The sequence below is a fragment of the Urtica dioica genome, chromosome 4 (genome assembly GCF_054948205.1).
Source record: "Urtica dioica subsp. dioica isolate 48M chromosome 4, U.dioica_male_clone48M_v1_H2, whole genome shotgun sequence".
Lineage (NCBI taxonomy): Eukaryota > Viridiplantae > Streptophyta > Magnoliopsida > Rosales > Urticaceae > Urtica > Urtica dioica.
In genome coordinates this window covers 2700072-2722677 of record NC_142759.1, presented here as the reverse complement: position 1 = coordinate 2722677, position 22606 = coordinate 2700072, and the positions used below count along the sequence as shown (strand labels likewise).

At 32.6% G+C, this 22606-nt stretch overlaps 2 protein-coding genes across 2 annotated transcripts; one reads left to right on the top strand and one right to left on the bottom strand.

The window, feature by feature from the left end:
* Positions 1–1611: 1611 nt before the first annotated feature.
* LOC149399259 (U-box domain-containing protein 27-like) lies at positions 1612–3093 on the bottom strand. Its single transcript, XM_089613326.1, has one exon. The coding sequence runs from the start codon at positions 2993–2995 to the stop codon at positions 1763–1765; it is 1233 nt and encodes a 410-aa protein (XP_089469452.1). The 5' UTR covers positions 2996–3093; the 3' UTR covers positions 1612–1762.
* Positions 3094–21309: 18216 nt separating this feature from the next.
* On the top strand, positions 21310–22198 carry LOC149399258 (protein IDA-LIKE 2-like). The gene has a single exon (XM_089613173.1). The coding sequence runs from the start codon at positions 21544–21546 to the stop codon at positions 21811–21813; it is 270 nt and encodes an 89-aa protein (XP_089469299.1). The 5' UTR covers positions 21310–21543; the 3' UTR covers positions 21814–22198.
* The last annotated feature ends 408 nt before the right edge of the window (positions 22199–22606 follow it).

Sequence of the window (22606 nt, the reverse complement as noted above, 5' to 3'; positions counted from 1 at the left end):
AAGCCAACCTAAGATTTACCAAATATTTTTCGACTCATACCCTTTGCACGTAGAGAGTCGTATATGTGGACATATAACACAGTTGACCTCATAACAAATGCTATTTTATTTGGGCACATTTGGCCTCTAAGCATGTAACATTATAGACATGCAAGACTTTGGACTCTTCAAATGTCCGAGTCCATTAAGTTTGGCATGGGCACTCGATACGACATTTGACGAAAATTTTTGTGTCGAATGCTAATCTTCAGTTAACGGCAGTACTGTTTCGAAGGAGTGCCTAGCAGAAGGCACATTTCCGACAGTGTGTCGAAAACAACAAGAGTTGGAAGGAAGAAAAGTCAGGCCTTATTACCGTTAGCAATGTGAACACATTATTTGCCTTCAACCATGTTTTCAATCACCCAATCTCAGCCATTAAAAGTGTTTCTGTCTGGCAGATCAACAGTTGTTGGCGTTTTATTTTTTTTAAAAACGCCAGTAACTTTCAGAGCTATTGAGCGGAAGGCAAGAATTCTAAAAAGTGAACTGGAATTTTCATTTCCGATAAAAATGGAATTTTGGGTTTTAGCAACCGGAAGCTTCTGGTTCCGACAAACATTGGAAAGACACACCAATGGAATCGAAACTTCCGTTTACTACCGATAACCAAGATAAAGTTTGGGTAGTCTCAAACCCTCTCGGTCCCGATAGAACCCATACCTAATATTATAAATATGAGAACATAAAACCAATTAAAATCCGTATAGTATTATAAATCCATTTAACCACAGGCGCGCATCATTGATTCTTCAATCAATTCATTGTAGTGTGTGGTTCATGGTTCCAAAGACTCCTCTTCAATATAACACAGATAATGAGTTTGTGTCAATTTAATAATCAAAATTAAGGGTTGGACGGATGCAGATTAGTGATTAATCTTCAGCATTATTTAAAGGCTCATTGTTTAACTTTTATGCGAAATATGGATTATTTGTTTTTATATAATTGTTTTCCTAAAAAAAAAAAGTTTTTATATAATTGTTATATTGAGTTATTTATTAGATCTTTTGTATTATAAAAAAATAATGAAAATTTATGGTGGGTTTGAGTGTGCATTCTCGAGGGCCTATATTTATAGTAAGCTTATGATATGGTATATAATATTAATTAGGTATTGGAATGGTCAAACCAGTGTACAAATTAACATTTCTTTTTCGACTGTGATTCCAATCCTTTTCGCCTCCTTTCTGCTACCAAACAAAGCCTTAGAGGATCACAGTCAGCAAAGCAACATTTTCAGCAATTGCGGCACTTTGTCTCTCGTTCATATATATTTTTATATAAAAAATAAAATTGTATTTCTTTAAGCTCTGTTTTAATTAATTTTAATGCCAGTTTGATTGTGCATGTTCCTACAATCTGGATTCTGGCTCTTGTTTTCAGCTTGTTGTTTAGGGATTTGAGCTTTTAGCTGTTCTTGAGATTAATAAATAATAGTATAATACCCATTACCCAATACAATATGACAAAATACAGAAACTTTTGCGAATCCCAATTCACGAGTCCGGTGCAATTAATCATACGAGTATATGACCTTAGAAATGAACAGAATAAAAACAAAAACAAAAATAAAAAAGAAAATTAAATTAAATTCATTTCTCACAAAATTTGCTAAGCTAAAATTCAAATGAATTATGTGTCTCGTATTGTTTGTACTTTGTACTAACAAAAATTTTCCTTTTCCTTTTCAATTTACACTTTTTTATAAATCAAATAAAACTCAAAACGGCATAATATGCGTGGTCTTGGTGTCGTAACAGCAAGACACGAAAGACGCCGATTTGGATCCGCTGAGCCGGAAAACCCTAAGAAGCTCCACCGCCATTTGTCTCGCCGCCGGAGAACAGTCCGTCTGCATTAGAAGAAGCGCTTTGGCCGCGCCGTTCGCCTCCGCAGCCGACTCACGCGCCGCTGTGACTCCGTGAAGACAACAGACGCTCCATATAACCGCCATCGCGTGCTCCGTCGCCGCCGGAGAGACTTTCATCATCCTGTCCACGATTCTGCCGACCAACTCCTTATCGCCGCCGATCTCCTCCCAACCTTCTCTCACCGACGACGCGGCTTCTAGAAGCTTCAGCGCCTTCTCGGCTATGGAGCCGCTAGAATTTGGCTTCGACAAGCACTTCTTTATCGCCTTCACCGCTCCGAGCCGGACGATCCTCGTCCTCGCTCGCCGCTGCGGCAATACTGCGATGAGGCACGAAAGTCCGGCCTCGATTAAGCCGAGGTCCTTCTCCGGACTGATCAGCTTCAGAAGCTCTGAGAGTAATTCCTCGCTCTCCGCCATCGCTAATTTCGACTCCGTATCGAACGCGATCTTCTCCAAAACCCTAGCGGATCCGATTCTTGATTCCGCGCTTCCTCTTTGCAGAACCTGAACGAACGACCTGATCACCGAGCTCGAGAGCCTCACGGCGTCGCTGATCTCGCTCCTAATAATGTCCAGAGCTCTGACAGCCATCTCCAGAGAGTCGATGCTTCCGAAGCCGCTTCCGAGGAAATCCACAACCGCAGAGACGAATCCGGTGCTCTCGGCGGCGAGGAACCGCTGATTCTCGCCGGAATCTCTCGCAAAGCACACGATCTTGGAGAGGCAATCTAGGAGAACCGGAGATTTTCCCGGTTCCGAGTTCATCTTACGGATAAGGTCGGAAACTTGGCCACGAGAGAGTACCGGCGGCGAATCATCTGAGTCGACTCGGCGGTGACGAGCCGTGTCGGACCAGATCTGGATGAGCCTCTGCAAGGTAAGGTTAGGCACGAAATCCTTGCTTTGGAGGACTTGCATCGTTGCCGGACACGTGTCATTCCCTTCGTCGAGCCACCGTTTGATGCTCTGGCGGTCGTACGTCACTCCGGTGGTCAGACTCACAGGGGATTTCATCACATCCAAAGATATCGGACATCTAAAAAAGCTTGGGACCTTGATGTAAAGCTCTTCCCTCACCATCTTTACTACAAGAAAATGCCTGAAAATGAGATAAAAGAAAATGTGTGTGCGTGTGAGAGAGAGAGAGAGAGAGAGAGAGATGTAGAAGAGAAGAGTGTGTTTGCGTTTATAATGGGGAAAGAGAAACTTAATAAAGAAAAAAGAAAAAAGGAGAAAGAGAGTCAAAGGTTCGATGACGTAAGCGATTTACTTTTTTCCGATATGTATTTATTTTTCTAATATAATAATATTCGTGTGGCTTTGGTCTCCGGTCAAATAAACGATTCGGCTTTGCCAACCTGTGTTTGCAGTTGATAATGTATCATCGTAGCCGTTTATTGGTCTTATCATGGTGGATTTCACGGTTAAGATTAATTCTAGGTTAACACGTACGGTGCATAGTACACGTGGGATGAAAGGTTGAAGGCGCATAATTGGGAAAGGGAACGTGGGTGTTGTGGGGACCTATACGCAATGAGTCGTTATTATTATTATTAATTTTCTTTTATCAAGCGTTAATATTATTATTATTATTTACCTTCTTATTATATTGTTATTTCGGTGGTTTATGGACTTCTTTGTGGCCCCTTTGGGTCCACAGGAGGTTCGCACGGTCGGCCCAGTTCAAGAAGAAAATGTAAAATTTTAATAATACTATTTAATACATTTAATTTAGAAATATATCAATTTAATTTCAAAAGAATATATTTTAATTATAAATATTAGGATTAGATTATACACTACTTGATGAATTTTTTATTTAAGTTGCTTAGTTCAAATGATAAATATACAGTTACTGATGAGTTTTAGACATCTAAAGATAACATAGTTAGTCTCTGGTAAAAAAAAGAAAAGAAAAGATAACATAGTTAGTAGTTTTCTAATTTTACTAGACAATAATTTTTTCAGTAAATATTGAAATCTGTATACGGTAGTGATTTTTTTTTTTTTTTGGAAAAGTGTAGTGAGTTCTTGAACGAGTATGACTTATAATAGAAAAAAATCGTAGCATAGAGAAAATGGCATTTGGATTTTTGTGGTTTTCGTACTTTTGTATTTTTTTTTTTCTAGCATGAATTTTGGGGTGGAAATATTAGACTAAAAGGTTTTTCATTACGTCTTTTTCTAAGATTTTTTATTTATAAAATGAAGCTGGAGATCCATCAAATCACGGCTGATAGAATAGAAGTAGAACAACGGAAACAAGTTGTTGACCATTTGGTAGTATTAAACTTCTAGATGTGGCAATCTCGAAACAAAATATATAATTTTTGCTTTTCGTATTAAAAAATATATCTTTTCTACGCTGAACTTTATAGGTTTTATTTACCGTAGAGTTTCTTTCTTGAGTTCTTCTACTAGTAAAGCGCTCGCAATGTTCGAAAATGTATATGTCGATCGTTATAACCATATATTAGTAGATCATGTCTTGTCATAATTGAAGTTTAAAACATTACGTTAGAGCTATTACTATACACGAAGTTTGCATAATGATTATGATTTTTCAATGGTTTTATAACGAATAGTAGCTTTATTAATTTCTATAATGTAAATTATAACGAATAGTATCTTTATAACGTATATTTTTATGCTAAACATTATTATTTTTCCTAAAAAAATCATCACCACACGTGATATGTAAATTTCCAACTTCATCAGTGTCAAGGTAAAATATCTATCCATCTCGTAATGATAACATATATATTTAATTAATATATATATATATATATATATATATATGATTATATATATCTAGTTTCCTCTTTTACGTTCATAGTTTAAATATTTAACCCACTTTTAGTACAAAAAAACTCATTCATTTAATAATAGAGTTGAATATAAAAACTATATCGTACAAACTCAGTGAAGAGTTGAATATAAATATAAATATATATATATATATATATATATTTCAATAATAATATAAATATATTTACTTGCTATCATAAAGAGTTATAAATTTTACCGTCTGAAAGAAAGCAACCGTGCAAGAGTAAAAGTAATATAAATTTCTTCATCTATCACTGTTAATTTCACACAATAATGACATTTTTTATGGAACATAATTATGACATAATAGTATTTGTTATTGCCTTTTTCTTTCCGTGATATAACGGAGGTTTCTAGACATGATAATTGGATGGTAATTCAAAAATTAGGAAAATAACTCATTTAGACTTTCGAAATCGCTATTTAGCCAATTTTCAATAAATATTACATAAATAGTCACAGATTTAACTTATTTACACATTTTTAATTTTCTTTTTATTGTTGCAATCAAGTTTATTTAACATGTAAATAATAGATTATGACTATTTATCAAAAATTTACTAAAAGTTGACTAAATGGCAAATCAAACGTGCAAATAAGGCTAAATATATAATGGACCCACATTAGATATACTTTATTTACATACCATTGCTATCTAAACAACCTTTAGTAAGTTTTTTTTTTTATATATAAATAAGCATAAATCATTATTTACACGTTCAAAAACTTAACTTCGTAAACAAAAATATGTAAATACGTAAAGTTTGTGGTTATTTTTCTAATATTTACTGAAATTTGGCTAAACAACAATTTCAAAAATTTAAGTGAGTTAAATAATAAAAACTTTAATCGGTAGTGATAAATCTATCAAAACTTTTCTAAACCAATTTTTTAAATTCAGATAACTAAATTAGCGCTGCAGCACACTCACATCACATGGTATTAATCACTAAAGTACAAAAATTTCCAAACAGGAATCTAAAATTAAGTAATTAACATAAGATTAAGCTTACACTTACTTAAAAAAAACATTGAAGTGATATACATACAGTTACAGACACACACACACACATTTCTAGGCGTAATAAGGAATCGTCAATATTTTGAAAACTATGCAGCTATGATTGCACCGAAAGTATCACATGTAGTCGGACTGTCGGACCATAATTTCGTTCTATTAAAAAGAAAACTTTCACTACTTGAAATCCGGGTCTAATTTAAAAAAATTTCATTTTTTTAAACCCGAAAAAAAAACAAGAACCTTTCTTCCATGATATTACTAGAAGACACCGCATCAATCATGTTCTTATATGTATAATTACAAGTCTATAACAACCGCATTAGTTTATCAACTACTAAAAAGTAAAACAACGCCAACTCGAAGTTAAAATATTGCTGTTGGTTTGTTAAAGTTAAATTTAGTCGCGTTTTATATCATATTGGTCGAAATATATTTACTAAAGTGAAAGAGTAGATAAATACACGATACAATAAATACTCTACATGGTATTTCTTATTATATTGCGATTCTGCTTTCTATATTAATAAAATTTCGTTGACACAATATATTGGATATAACACTTAAGAACACATTTGATGATACATAGATGAACTCGAGATGTCACATATGTCATCGTTTGGGTGGGAGACCTTCTATGGTCACAAACCCACCTTCAGGCTCGAGGTTTTCGTTAGAGATGAGAGTCCATCATTGGTCTAAAAGAGTTCGTTAGGTGAAGAATAATTAGGGCACAATCTTAGATGAGGGCACAATCTCGTGCAATGGGCTTTTTACAAAATTAGGGCTCGGTTTGACGGGGCCTTTTACAAAATTAGGGCTCGAGCTTGACGGGGCATTTTATAGATGAGGGCATGGGCCCATGAGTAGGGGATGACCTATTCCCGAGTAGGTAAGGGAGCTTCGTCTTCAGGTGAGAGAATGGACGAACGTTCTTCATCGAGCGTCGACATCTCTAAATTGCGAGTGAACGTATCCCATCAACAAGCGAGGTTCTTGGGTTAGCATATTTTTCTATTCAGCGAGCAACAAGAGGATTTCACATGAGAGTCACAAAGCATATAGTTGCGAGGTCAATGTGAGATTTCAAGCTGATTTAGCTTATGGACTAGTTTGGCAAGGTGGGCCCATCCAATTGACTTGGATTCGAGTTTTTTCTTTATGATTTTTTTTTATGTCGTCTTTGTGATTTTTTTTTACGTATTCGTGTCTTTTTTTATAATTAAAATAAAAAACACAACATAACAATAATCTAAAAATAAAATAAAATGAAACTAAAAAAATGAATTACTCATATGCACAATAAGGCAAACCATATATTACGAGATTTGAACTTATTTTTCATATTTTAATCATACGATATTAACAGCCAATACACAAAATCACAACTAAGATATTAGTTCATACAATTTGCACGTAAAACATGACTTACAAACGAACATAAAGTTTATAATTAAAAACATCTATACCACATAATCGATAAGTTTAGTTTCGTGAAATTAATAGACTACTTTTTTTAACGAAGAAACTATTGTAATTAGTCAAATGACTACTTTAAATTAAAATTATAACGCAATTCATGGATACGTCTCTATAATATGGCGCATGCGTCTTATCTGAGTTTGCGGTATTTTTATAATATATAAAGACTTCTACTAAAATTTTAATTTAAGGGATTTAGATGAGTTATATAATTTAATATTTGCAAGTTTAACTAAATGCTGTAAATGAATTAAACACATTAATTCTAGTCATGATAAGGATAAGAATAAATGCCACTCTTAACATTAATTAATACTTTAATATTAAACAGAAAATTCACAACCGTATCTTTTGATACATTTTCTTTAGATATTTTGTTCTCGTCTCGTCACATAATATAGCGTTGTAAAGATTAATAACATTATTTTGAGGTTTATCGTGTGTAATAGATATAAAACTAGCAAGATTTGTCAAACGACGTAGAATTTTAATATTTAGCCTGATAGAGACGGAAAGATAGTGATATAATATATATATGTATATGTATATATAATTTTAAGACTTTTAGAACCCTGTATTATTATAGAGTTGGGTTCAAAATCAACCAAACTAATTTTCGACGACTAAGACCCACCAGTAATTGACCACACCTAACGCATATTAATAGTTATTAGCTGGTTTTAGGACTTTTTTTTCTCTTTTTTCTTTTTGATATAATATTTGTGTGACCAAACAAAAGTCTTTTTTGGTGTATCTGTACCATACGGCACCGCGTACAATATTTCAAAGTCAACACTTTTGATTTGTTCAAAGTTCAAACTTGGGATCAACAAGTGATTCCACTTACATTAATTGAGAAAATCACATCATTGAATTTTCAAATAAGTTATTCTTTCAATTACTTGTACGGTGTGAAAAATATGTGGTTTTCTGCATAGTCACCGATTGTTATTCGTTTATATATCCTCTCACAAAGTTCGAAGAGTGTTTTATTTTCCAACGATTCTATGACGTAGAGGAAAAAAAAGAAACATGCAAGAAATGAAGAAAGTACGTATGAAATAAATAGAGATGAATTAGTTAATGAGATTACGTGATATTATAGTATAGCTGCTAACAGTTCCATAACAACTCATTTAGTCACATAATTTTGTCATATTATATATAGTATTTTTTATTTGTTATTAAATAGTCACAAGTTATTAAATATACCATGACCAGCTCATAATGGTTCTAATATATGAATTATAACAAGCCGACATCGGTTATTCTTGCAATGGGATATATAATATTAGCTAATATAACATGTATGCAAAAAGAATACTAATAACTATTTTGTTTGGGGATTACAAACTCAGTTGTTATGGGTTGTTACCTGATGTTCCGTGCACATATAATAAATAAATAAATAGAAAAATCATTCTCCTTTAGACCACCACTAAAAGACCAATTTTATTTCACGAAAATATTGATTACTAGTAAAATGTCGATAGAAAAATGAGATTTGATAGTTTGAGGGAGGCAAAAAATCTGTGGATATTTTATAATACGGTGCGTTTCGTAGTATGTTTAATGAGTCGGATCCAACATTATTTGAGAATTAAAAGCTTTATATAATGTTAGGATTACGAGGGATTAATTCATAACCCAACCAAATTTTAAAGGTTTTTCTTGAGTGACAAAATCAGAAAGATGAACAAGATATTTTTCGGGTTATATATATATATATATATATATATATATATATATATATATATATATATATATATATATATCAAGCAGTTTAGTGTATGTCATTTCCGTTTGTGACTAGTAGACATATATCATTAAAACAATGATAATTTAGCAAAAGAGTCAATTTAAACGTTGAGAATTGCTGAATAGTTAAGGTTAATTTGGTAAATATTATATTAATAGTTAATTTTATATATTTACAAACGTAAATATTAAGTAAATAATCACTGCAATATTAAGCTACGTCATCATTTGTGGCTATTTATCTAATATTTACAAAAACTTGACTATTTAACAATATCAAACGTTTAAGTTGACTATTTTTTTAATTTTTTGTTAAAACAAACTGTTAACATCACACCAATATGTATTTAAAAATATAAAATTGTATGTTCATACACAAAATATATAAGAGAGCAATTATTTCAATCCGAAGTAATGCGAATCTGTGATGATTTATTGCCGTATACTTTTTTTCCCCGCAGTGGAGGGGGTTATCGAGTATACAAATAGAATAAACAAATAAATTACTTGTAATGACTTCTTCTGCACATTCATTTTTTTAAAAAGTATATCAATTAGTTGTGGGTGTATAATTAATTGTAGCTTAGAAGTTACTGATATATGATTGATTATATATATGGTACACGGATATGGTGTGACTAATTTTGTAATCATCTTTATATATTGTGAATATACGTATCATCATTTTCTTTTTGTGCTTGAGATCGATATGCGTAGATTCAGCAATTTATCAATATAAGTATATTCATTCGATTGTGCGTCTCTTAACATGTAATTGATTATTGATATCATGGTGTTTCCTCACGTAAAAGTAGGAAAAGTAAATATAAAATTATACTATACTATACTATTATTATTATTATTATTATTGTAAACTATTTGATGAGTTTACATTATTACATATGTATTACTCTGTAACATATGTATTTTCTTTTACCTTTTTTTTTTTCCTGTGTCTCTACAGATAGAATCACAACCTCTTCTTGCACCTAAATCATATTCATTATTAAAGAAAATAAAATGTTATCCTGGTTATTTAGTGTGTTTGAAATCAAATGCGGCGATAAATAAGCGTGAGACATAATTTCATCATCATGATCATACTGTAAATCTAACTAATCTAAGCATGTTTTATTATTATCAATCAAAGAGATTATAAAAAGGAAAATTACTATTTTATTATTAATATTTAATTTCCACCAATCTAGCTGTATTCCAAAACACATATGGGTATGGCACCGGCCCATTTTCAATCCAATCGCCCCTAGTCATATATTATTTAAATTTATTATACAAACGAACCCAAAAGAAGTTTTTCTTTTTTGGGAAAGAAACTAATGAGTTTTTTTTTTTTTTTTTTTTTTTTTTTTTTCGTCACTCAATGCAAGGGGGTGCCCAAAAGACTGAAAAATCGGATTAGACTATCGATTTTTTACACCACCGATCTGATTTTGGGACTTGTTTAAAATGGTCTGGTCCAATTTTATATCGGACCGGTCTTTAGATTTGTATTTATTTTTATTTTTATTAATTTTAAAACATTTGATCCAACTTATTTAAGTTAGGGTACTCTAGAAAACTAGCTAAATTTAAATTTAGCCACCGTTTTATAAATTTTAGTCAACTAGTCATTTGCTGATGTGGCAAAAATGTTAGCATGTAAAAAAATTCGATTTTGACCTTACCTAGTAAAACGCTCATGTCCGAAATTTTTTTAAAAAAATAATCCTAAATAATATGTAACTTACTCCCTAATATCACTTTTAATTTCTGGAAAAAAATATAATGTTGAAGAAGTAAAAACGATAAACAAAAAAAAATCTAGAAAACAAATTAACCGCAAAAAAGAAAAAAAAAAACTTGTAGTCGAAGATGAACACGACTGCATATTAACAATAAAATTTACAGCAATTAACTATATAAAATCTAGAAGTAAAAAGTTTGGAAAACATGGAATTCAACATTAATTAACAAAAATTTATAGAGGATTCCGCACGTGGTGCTCCTCTTCTCCTCTATCGATGCACAGTGCTTCAAAACTTCCACTGTCCAATGAAGAGCTTCTCTGTCCTTAGAGCCCAAATCTGCATGTGTGACGATCGACGAAGACGAATAAGAGCTACGCCACCCTCGGAGCTCATATCCGGCGGAATTCCACGTCTGTAAACAATAACAGTATAATGGGTATATTGTTGTAGCTCTCGTCTCCACGAATCCATAGGACTTAGAATCACTCAATTTTCAAGTTCGTATGAGGAAGATATTAATTTTTAAAGTATTGAAGAAGGAAAAAAGAAAAAGAAAAATTGATTGAGAAAGAGAGAAATACGGATCTAATGAGAATGAGAGAGAAACAAAAAATGGAACGTGTTTAAACAAACGGAAATAGAGAGATAGGAGAGAGAATGAGAGATCCTACGGTTCCTACCAATTAGAGCCTTAAATTGGACTTTTTTATATACAAAAATCTAATTAATTAAATAAATTCGGGTAGTAAAAGGTATAAAAATAAATATGACACATCAGCTGTTGGCTATTTGTTTAACATTTTATAAACCATAGATAGATTGAAATTATCACGTTTGAAGTGATCTAATTGTTGATAAAACTCTAAAATATTTTTTTTTGCCCGTGACTCAATTTATTTTTGCCCATGCAAAAGTCCGGAAAATCGTAAATCGGATTGGGCTATCGGTTTTTTAAACCATCGATCTAATTTTGGGATTGGTCTAAAACGATCTGGTCTAATTTCAAAATTTTAGATCGGATCGGTCTTAATTTTTTAGATTTTGTATTTTTTTTATAATAGTTTTAAGAGATTTGATCCAACTAATCTAATTTAAGTTAAATATCTTACGCACCTTGCCCTCTTTTTTTCATGAAGATTAATACACTCATCCGCAATAGCCGATATATAGCTCACATGCTTACTAAAGGATATTATGATGGATTGTGTTGAACTTGATTTTACAATGGATTTAGCCGAATTCAATCAATCAAATTACAACTCCTTATGAAAAAAAAAAAAAAAAAAAAAAAAACTATACACATACATAAGATTTTTCCATATTAAAAAAATGTAATTAGTATGTTTGTAAGTGTAAACAGCGTAAATTTCTTGAATGGGTAAATTCAGCTTCTTATCCATATTAGTTATTATAAGGGATTACCATAATACTTGTTTTGGTTAACAGATTTATCAAGGCACACTATACCAGACACATTCAACATATATTTTCTTAGTACCTTCAGTAATTTCTTGCAAACGAAATTTACCAAATATATATAAAATATACCCGTTTTCTCCAGTATTTTCTTTATTATTTATTTATTTTGACTCTTTTTTACTGTTTACAGTTTCCTTTAGTTTTTTTCTATTTAAAACTTTATTTATGAATGGGTTAAATTTGTCTAAAAAAATGTTTTATAGGAGATTTTATAATGCGAGGTATCATCTTATGGTACGTGCGAAATTTCCCTTTTTTCATACTCTACAACGCTCAACGAGTTTACTGCAATTTGCAATTCTTATTGGATCTGGGCTTGAAGTTTAGAAGCCCACATATAGCTATACGGTTTCAGTCAAAGAGACAGATCTTATCTTGTCCTTTCAATCGTAGCCGTTATCAGCGAGGATGGCTAATAATAAGGCAATTTAGCTATATAAATATTACAAAAATGGGAATTCGCTAAATAATCAACGTTTTGTTTTATTGCAAAATAATCATTAACCAAAATAAACGAAGATTTAAAGATAAAAATACAATTCATTAAAGTAAACCGTTACCAAATATAAATAAATTAAAATAAATAATAGAAAAACAATAAAATACTAAAACCAAAATAAACGAAGATTTAAAGATAAAAATACAATTCATTAAAGTAAACCATTACCAAATTTAAATAAATTAAAATAAATAATAGAAAAACAATAAAATACTAAAGAAAGATAACTCTTCCTGTCATAGATTACAAAAAACTCTAAAAATTTTATTGTTTTTTTTAATGAGATCGTCGCTGCCGATCTGACCGACGAAGATAGCTTTACCGTGATGCTCGAAAGTTGCGTCATAATCTTCCATATGTATGCCGGCTGTAGTTATGTAACAATTTACCGACATTGACACAAATAAATATAAATATATCAATATTAATACAAATAAACACAAATATATCGATATTAACACGATTAAACACAAAACAAAACCTCATAATTGAGCTAATCAAAATGAAAAATATTAGACAATTTACCAATCCTCGAATCATATAAATCAACATTGAAAAAAAAACACCCATTTAGAAAAAAACGATTAAGTAAAAATATTTAAGGTTTACCTAAAAAAAAGGAATGATCACGACTCATTAACCACTATAAATAGTGTATTTAGCTAAAATATGAAGCGAATTTCACTATCAACAAAAATATCAGAAATCCTAAATAAATTCACATTTTAAAATTAAATTGAGAACATAATTTTTTTTAATTATTGAACAAAATATTACTATAAAAGCGATCTTCTTCTGAAATTTTCCGATCACCGGAGGGTTCCAGTGGATGCCGTAGCTCTAGCGCGCATTGGAGGAAGAGAATCCCCATGATCGGAGCCCGGAGACGGCGATTGAAGTACACTGAGTCAACTCCGGAGATGGAGATTTAGAAAGATCGCCGGATAAGGCTTTGAAAAGGAAGAACATGTAAGACACATAACCTCGAAACTTTGAAAAGATACGAGGCTGATGAAGCATAAGAGGAGGCAATAGATCTCTATTTATACAGTCACAGAGAGAGAGAGAGAGAGAGAGAGAGAGAGAGAGAGAGAATAAGATCTACATATTTGTTTTAATGGACAGTCGATCATGATTTTCATTAAAAAAAATTTAAAAATAGATATTATTAATCAAAATTGTTTATTTAAATAAAAATATCGAAATGGTAGTTACTTAGCAATTCTATCATTTTACGTGGGTCAGTATAAATTTTCTTAATAATATGCACTTTATAAAGCTTTTTGTAACAGGTCAGGAACAGTTAATTTATTATTTGAAAGCAAGGCACAGTTAATTTCATTCACTATAAACTATAAAGTAAATCCACACGGTGCTAAATTTGAATAAGCGAAAGTTGTCAGTGTGTTTGTTTTAAGGTTTCAAAAGATTTTTCTTTTCTTTTTTTCCCTCTTCTAGTCTTCTACGGAAAAAGAATATGTAAACTTTTTATTCTTATTTAATATTAATTAATATGTTTGTAGGCAACGATTATAATGTGGTTATTGAAAAATGTTTGAAGGAGTCCGGGATACATAAAAATCAATGAAAAACAGAAAACCAATGAAAAAGTGTGTAAACATAAAATATTTTTCCACGGAAAAGCTGGATTGATTTAAATTCCGGAAAAAGTATTGCAAAATATAATAAAAAAATATTATAGATTTCTGATTGTCAATTTTTTATCCTATAAAAACAAGTAAATGAGATTAAAAAAAAATATTCAGTTTTGACTGAGCGATAATAAACTAAATGAATTTAATCTTATAATATATAAGTAATTAAGATATCACAGTTATAAGATTATATTGGGAGAGAATAAATATAAGAATTTATGTGCAGTAACATTTAAGAGCATTTATACCAACTAGGTCATTCTAAAACTCTACTATTGTAAAATAGCCAAGTTATCTTATCATCATTAATAAGAAAATAGCATTGTTGAAGTTATTAATCAGTTACCATATTTATTATTCTACCTTTTTTATTCGTTTAATTTTTTTTTATGTACTTAATATTTTGAATTCAATTTATTGGTATCAAAGTGCTTATGTCGTTTAATTCACTCTCAATTTATTGGATTCAATTTCTCTAACCAGGTAAGAAAAACTAATAAATGTAAGACCTGAAATTTTCCGGAAGAAATTCTATATTTTAAAATCAATATTATAAAATTCAAGCCAATTATCCAAAATAAATAAAAAAATTAAAATTTAACACTTTTATTACTAAATTAAAGACAGATATTAGCAACAATTTTTTTTCCCACTTGAGCCATAAAACCAAATATTGCCACACTAAAAAAATTATTTTATATTATATAAACCAATAAAAGCAGAATAAAATTGCTTTGGTAGTGGAATTGATAGTCAATTATAAGTACAAAATAATAGTATTTTTTTTTTGTGTGATACTATATACATTGTAATAAGAGTTTGCCTTAGAAAGTTCACCGGGTGTGTGATTCAAGGCATCACCGAGATGCATACGTTTCTATAGGTTCGGTTTTTTTTTTTTTTTTTTGAAAAACGTGGGCAGTGTCACAGAGATTTCATATAAGCTCTCACGTATGGCGGATGAAAACCGTGGATACAAGAGATAAAACAAACAAACAACCACGAAACCAACACAACAAGCCAAACACGAAGACTCTATCCCAACATGCGGGATTGAATCTCTCTGTCATCGGCTCTAATAGCCTCTCCTGAGAAAGGAGGGACAAGCCCCCATCCAAGTCGAGTTAGAACTTTGAGTTACAGCAAAACGAGCTAAGTTGTGAGCCGTGATATTACAGAGACGAGGAATATACATAATCTTAAACTCAATCAAATTACTTACCTCTCTCTTGATGTGATGCAAGATCGTCCCGAGCTCAGTCGTGGGAATCACCCCTCCGACCACCGCCTTGACCACCTCCGAGCAATCCGAATGAAGCTCCTACCTTGACCCGCCGATGCTACTAGCCAAAACTACGCTTTGGAGAACCGCAAACGCCTTCGCAAGCTGGGGGGTAAAACCCCTAGCTTGGGAAAGCGTTTGCGAGGCTAACACCCTTCCGGTGTGGTCACGAGCAATACACCCCACACCGAACCCTCCCTGGTCCCGATCTAGCGCAGCATCCACAGTCACCGAGATTGTTCCTTGCGCCGGAGGGATCCACCTAGGCTTAGTCGTCATCTTCTCCTCTACCCGAGCAGTGGTCTTGTTCGCGTCTCTAAACTCGTCGAAGGAAGCTCCCAGTCCACTGAACAAGCTCTGTCTGATTCCAAGCTTTCTTCCCCGAGATGACATTGTTCCTGTGATTCCACAATTCCCACATGATAGTGATATAGAATTCAAACTTACTCACCTCGAGAGAGTCCGTCGCTCTGTGAATGTTGGCAAAAGCCTCGCCCTCCCCGCGCGCCGGGAGGATCTCACCAAACCCTGCCTCTTTCCAAACCTTCCTACTCCATGTGCAGCCCCAGAGCGCATGGTGAACCGTCTCAGCCATTCCGGAGCAGATAGGGCAGCGATCGTCAGTGTTAACCTTCCTCTTGACCAGAGCGGTGCGAGTCGGGATCCGATCCTTGCAAACTTTCCAAATAAAGAGCTTCACCTTAGGAGGAACTCGAAGTTTCCAGAATTTTCTCCACCATTCCTCCATCGGTGACTGGTCGGAAGAACTGGCTTCAAAGATGTGTTCCATAGCCACCCGGTACCCACTCTTGACCGTGTACTCTCCATCATCTGTGTAGTGCCACCGACTCCGACCAGGAACCCATTCACCACCGCACGTGATACTCAAAATAGCCATGGCGTCTTCCTCTGCAAACATGGCCCGAACGAGCGGAGCGTCCCAGTCACCATCCAATCTCATCAGCTATGCAACTCTCATATCAGGAGGGATCCAAGGGGGGTCAACCCACGAGAAGGATTTCGGTCTAGGAATCCACTTATCTCCCATAATCAAGATCGACTCACCATCTCCGATGTTCTATCTCGTGCCAGCCAGGATGATATCCCTCCCCCAGACCAGACTGCGCCACATAAAAGAGCTGTTTGACCCACAATGACCACTCAAGATGTCCCCGTGTCGGTAGTAACTCTCGCTAAAGATCTTGCCCACCAAACTGTCGGGCCGTCTAAGGAATCTCCACACATTCTTAGCGATCAGAGCTTGGTTGAACTTTTCTAAGTCTCTAAAACCCATGCCACCCTTCATCTTGTTCCGCACGAGGACCTCACAAGCAACCCAGTGCGTCTTATTGGCCCCGTTGCAATTTCCCCACCAGAACTTGGTTATAGCAGAGTGAATCTCCGAGATCAGGGTCTTCGGAAGCTTGAGGCAAGAGGCCACATAACACGGGATGGCCTGAAGGATTGACTTGATAAACACCTCTCTACCGGCCTGTGAAAATGAATATTAACACATTTACACGTAATGATAATTTTAAAATGAATATTTTAGTGTTCATTATATCATTTACAAAGAGTTTGTTTGTGTCACACATGACATCTTTTATTTATTTATTTTAGAAAACAATAGAGTTAATGGCGGCAAAAATACATGAAGTTTTACATTGGATACACTTAACTATCCATTCTTTTTTTTTTTCAGCGGGTAAAATACCTAATGTTTATTTTTTGTTCCACCGTAGCTACCTGTTTGAAATGAACGGTCCAGATTTAACAACTGATTTTTATTATTATTTAACTATGAAAATAAAAAAAATAAAAGTTAAAAAAATTAAAAAATAAAAAGTCTCTCTCTCTCTCTCTCTCTCTCTCTCTCTCTCTCTCTCTCTCTCTCTCTCCGATTCCAATCAGCCATGGATAAACCAGAGAGCAAAGAGTTTCTCAGAGACTTCGGCATCGACTTCTACGAAAAAAATCCGTCGACCAAATCCGAGCCACCGAGTTCAAAACACTCAACGATCAACTCTTATTTCCTTTTTCCCTATCTTCGTCGATTTTGTATCAAACAGAGCTAGGTCAAACAGTGATCTTTTATTAAGCTAAATCGTTGATAATTGGTTGTGAAATTGAAATCTTGGATTTAATTGAATCAATGAAGAACTCCCAAAAATTTTGTTATTTGAGGAAATACTGAGATTGCTGTTTGATGAGGCTCAAACTCATCTCTATGGTCAATCGAAAACCCACAAACTCTCCGTCGCCACAACGACAAAGCCCAACCACAACGTGGCGTTTTTTTTTTTTGTATAATCGTCGAAACACAGTGGACATTGTAAAACCATCGATCTAGATGAAAAATTTCGGTGCATAGGACTTCGTCTTCCGGCAACGGCGGCGGAGGAGGAGATTTCTACGGGTCTGCAGGGACGGAGCCAAAGAGGACCGGCGGAGTGAGGATTCTGTTGCCGACGACAGGGTGCTCTTGCCACCGGTGGAGGCTTCTTCGCTGGTGCTGGGTCATTTTTTTTTTTTTTTTTTTTTTAATTTTTTTAAATTTTTTTTATCTTATATACATGTGTGTTCTTTTTATGCCGGTTTTTTTAAACAGTAGGAAAATATGAAAGATGTAATGTTGTAACAAAGTAACCGCCGGCGACCGCGATGGTTGTTTCCTTTTCGGCGGCGATTGAAACTCCTGCTCTTTTTTTTTCTTATTCATTATTTTTAATTTTGTTTAAATTTCTGATTATTATTATTTTATCAATTTCTTTTATGATTTTATTATTATTATTTTATTAAACATTCAATTCAAAATCTGAAGACCACGACTCAAAACAATGTAAAACTTTAGGTATTTTTATCGTCATTAACTCAAAACAATAAACAATATGTACAAGATTTCCTTGATTTTTGTAAAGTAAAGAAAAATTTAAAATATCTGTAGACAGGTAACTTTCACCGTCAGTAAATCTATTACTTTGTCCTTTATAAAATGATATCCTACTTACTCATACGTACGACACTGTAAGTAGGTAAATAAATGCAGGGAGAAAAAAATAAACCTCTCTCGTATTTATTATTTTCTATTCAGGGCTATTTTTGCTAAATTGCGCTTATACTCCAAATATAGTTACCCCACCAAATTAAGAAGTCTGATGGAGGAAAAACGACAAAAACCTCCATTGAAGTCTAAAAAGAAAAAAGAAAACACGAAATATTTTCAGCTTTCAATAGTGATAAATTTATAGCCTATTTTCAGATTGGTGGGAAAAACCTCCCACTTTGGAATAGAACGGCAAAAAAATATTTGTTTTTTGTCTTCAAATGATATATTTTTGTAAAATAATTTTCAACTTTTTTTAACATTGTGTATTTGTTAAGTATCATAAGGTCAGTGCTTTATATATATATCTTTGAATTTATTGACATCAAGACGAGTAATTGATGATTTTATAGACCTTACTAAATCTCTTTATCAAATATCTCTTTTCTTTTTCTTTTTTTTTTCTTTTTTAACTTCATCATTGAGAACTCCCATTATTCATGAAATATAGGTTACAAATAGACATACAAGAATTCATATTAATATATAAAAAAGAACTCTTTAATAATCAAACTAAAAATTTTATATCACTGAAGATAAAACGACTTTTGATGAACTTATTGCAAGATTCTTATCAATAGCTTATAATAGGAATTTGGCGTAAAAATATGTTAATTAAACAGTTTGATAACTTCCGTCTTACCGGATCTAATAACTTCCAATTTCTTGTAATTACAAAAGAAGTCCAAAACAACGTCAGAACCATTTCATCCAAAACCCATATTGACCCTAAATTAAATAGTTTATATTGTCATCAACCATAGTATGATTGAAAAGAACCTCTTAAGCACACTTTTATTTCATACTTATAAGTTATAACTATAAGCAATAATCCTATAAAGCTATTTTTGCATTTATTTTTAAAAGTTGTGGGTTTGCAATGTAAGACACTATTTGAGCAGCATTGTTTTCGTCCCTTTAATTAAGGGAATGGCTGATTCTGTACTTGTCTTACAACAGATATACAGTAACTTTCACAGCTCATATATATATATAAATATATATTAATTATTATCTATATCCGCAAAACCATATTTCTGTCCACTACTACGACTATAGTATATACTATATAGACTTTGTAGTATTGAAAGAAGAGACCATATTATAAAAACGACAATATTTCCTCTTGTTTTTATTATGCACTTGCACGAGGGAAGAGGGACCTATGCATGCATAATATAAAGGGGAAAATGTCACGTATTGTCACCACATATATATAATATATAAAGAGAGATTTATAATTGATTGCACGTCCGTCAACCAATAGAAAATATTCTGATATGTCACACACACTAGTTCACTTCATTCAAAATTCATATCATAACTATTGACTATTCAACAACCCTATGAAGAATTTGGTTTTTTGCTCATCCTGAATCATGAGTGTATACGCCAACTATATAGTTTTGCGCGCCTATATAAATAGCTATAGAATTATATATATTTATTATATAATATTTATTTGAGAGAGAGCTAGAATGTAAATTAAATAAAGGCCTACAAAAGGTAATGAAGGTGAGGGATAAAGTTTTTTTTTCCCTGCAAAGAGGGGTCTAAAAAAACAGTTCCAAGTTTCCTAGTCGGCCATTAATAGAGAGTGGGACCAAAAGTTACCTAACCACAAAAAAAGATGACATAACATATATAACTTTTTTTCCCACTTTTATTTCCTTCTTATTATTATTATTTTTTTTCCCAAGTATTGTACACATCACCTTCTTCTCTTTCATTTTACTTTCTTCTCTTGACAATTGACACTCATAAAACAATAGTGTCACATCTTTTTTTTTTCTTTTTTCTTTTCTTTTTTGGGTCTCGTAACTTTTGTCCAATTTCCCTTCTGTCACTCCTTTTTCTCAGGGTTCTTTAATTATCATTACCTGTTTACCTGCATGGCCCTTATAAATTTGTATATTATTCTAGTAGACTCTTTGATTACTATATTCCTTTTTCTTCCATTTATCACTTTGAAAAATCTGTTATTTTTAGCATTTTAAATACACTGCTCAACTTTCCATACATTTTTTCATGAAAAATACAATTTGTTTACGAGGGTATTTTAATAAATTACCAAGTTGTTAATAGACAAATAATTAAGCATTTTGTTTCTATAACAAATTTATGTCGAAATATATTCTTTAACATATATACTTCTATTGGTTTTAATATTTTTGTAATACTAAATATTTTAATTATTTTAAAAGATTATTTTAATAATATTAAATGACTCTGAAAGACCTTATAAATAATAATGGTATTCTTTTCATAAAAATAAAACATAGGCAAAAGATTATCAAAGTGTAAAAAATTTAAAACTCAAGGAAATAAATACAATAAAGGACGAAAATGGAACTACTCGAATAATATTGGGTCAAGATAGGCAAAAACCTTTATCATTACCACTCATATCAATCAATAGTTTCTTACCCAAGTAGTCCAATTCCAAAAAAAAAAAAAAAAGTCCTTTGACAAACTTTTTCTTCTTCCAACGCCAAAGCTTTTTTACTTGTGGAAGCGTCTGATTTCTGTCAAACTCTCTCTCTCTCTAAACAAAAAAATTGTCTCAGCAAAACTAAACTCCAATATTATTCATGAATGAGCTAGCTTTTCCTCTATAATGCTTTTTCTATCGCTATTCACTCACCTATCAAAACCCTCAAAAACACTTCTTATTAGATCACTACTACTTGATAGAGATATACAACATTTCTGACTAAAAATCTTTCCCACATAGCTTTTCCTCTTTTACGCTTTTATTTTCCTTCCTTCTAAAAGATGAGTCAACGTAGAATCATCAGAAGACCTAAAATTCTACTTCGCTGGGTTATCATACTGACCATATTATTAGTCACGTCCATGGTGTTTGGCCAATCTCATGCCTCAAGAACAAACACCAAACACTTCTTCAAATTCAAGCCAACGAGATCTCAGAATTCTGGCCACTTCTTGGATTATTTGCCCAAAAGAATTCCGATTCCGAAATCTGGTCCTTCAAGGCAACACAACGATATTGGCTTACAAAGTTGGAGTTCTTCGTCACCATAGTCGTTATCAAGATCATGTTTTTCATGATCACTACTTTGCAAAGTTTATTATTTTTGTTTAGACACAAAAACAGGTGACCCTTTTTTTTATTATGATTATCACCCCTTTTTTTGGGTTAATTTGTGGGAAAGACAATGAAGTTTTTTCTCGTCATTGTACATGGGATATGGAACTTGTTAAAGGGTTTTTTATTTTTTATTTTTTTCTTTTCTTTCTCTTCAAGATTATGTTGTTTAGTTACAGTAGGGTTTAATGGGTGTTGATTATTTGGTTTTATTTTTTCTTTATATATAGAACTTCCTCCTTTGCATGTATGTAGACACTTTGAAGCTTCAAACACTGTAGAAGTTCTGATTGCTGATATATATAGTTAACATTTATTGTTTTCAGCATAATATTTATGTACTACAAAAGTGGATAGTGCATCCAAAATCTCAACCTGTCCATGTTCAAACATCTCTCAATTTGCCGCATGATTTTATCAATTTTGGATGTATTCTATAAAATTGAGTTACCACTGTGCATCGAATAACTATGGGTTCCTAAATGGAATGATCATCATCCATATTATCATGATTATTATAATCTCGCCAATATTATATACTTAAGGTGAGTATAATTTTTATTGTTATAAGGATAAATTATTCTCACTTCTCTTTCGGCTAGATTCACTCAAATTATGTAATACTTAATACTACAAATTTTATTAAAATAGATTAGTGATTGTAAAATGGAGACATGTCAATCTGTTAAAGTATGATATGCTGGTGTTGTTTTGTCCAAAATTAGTTTA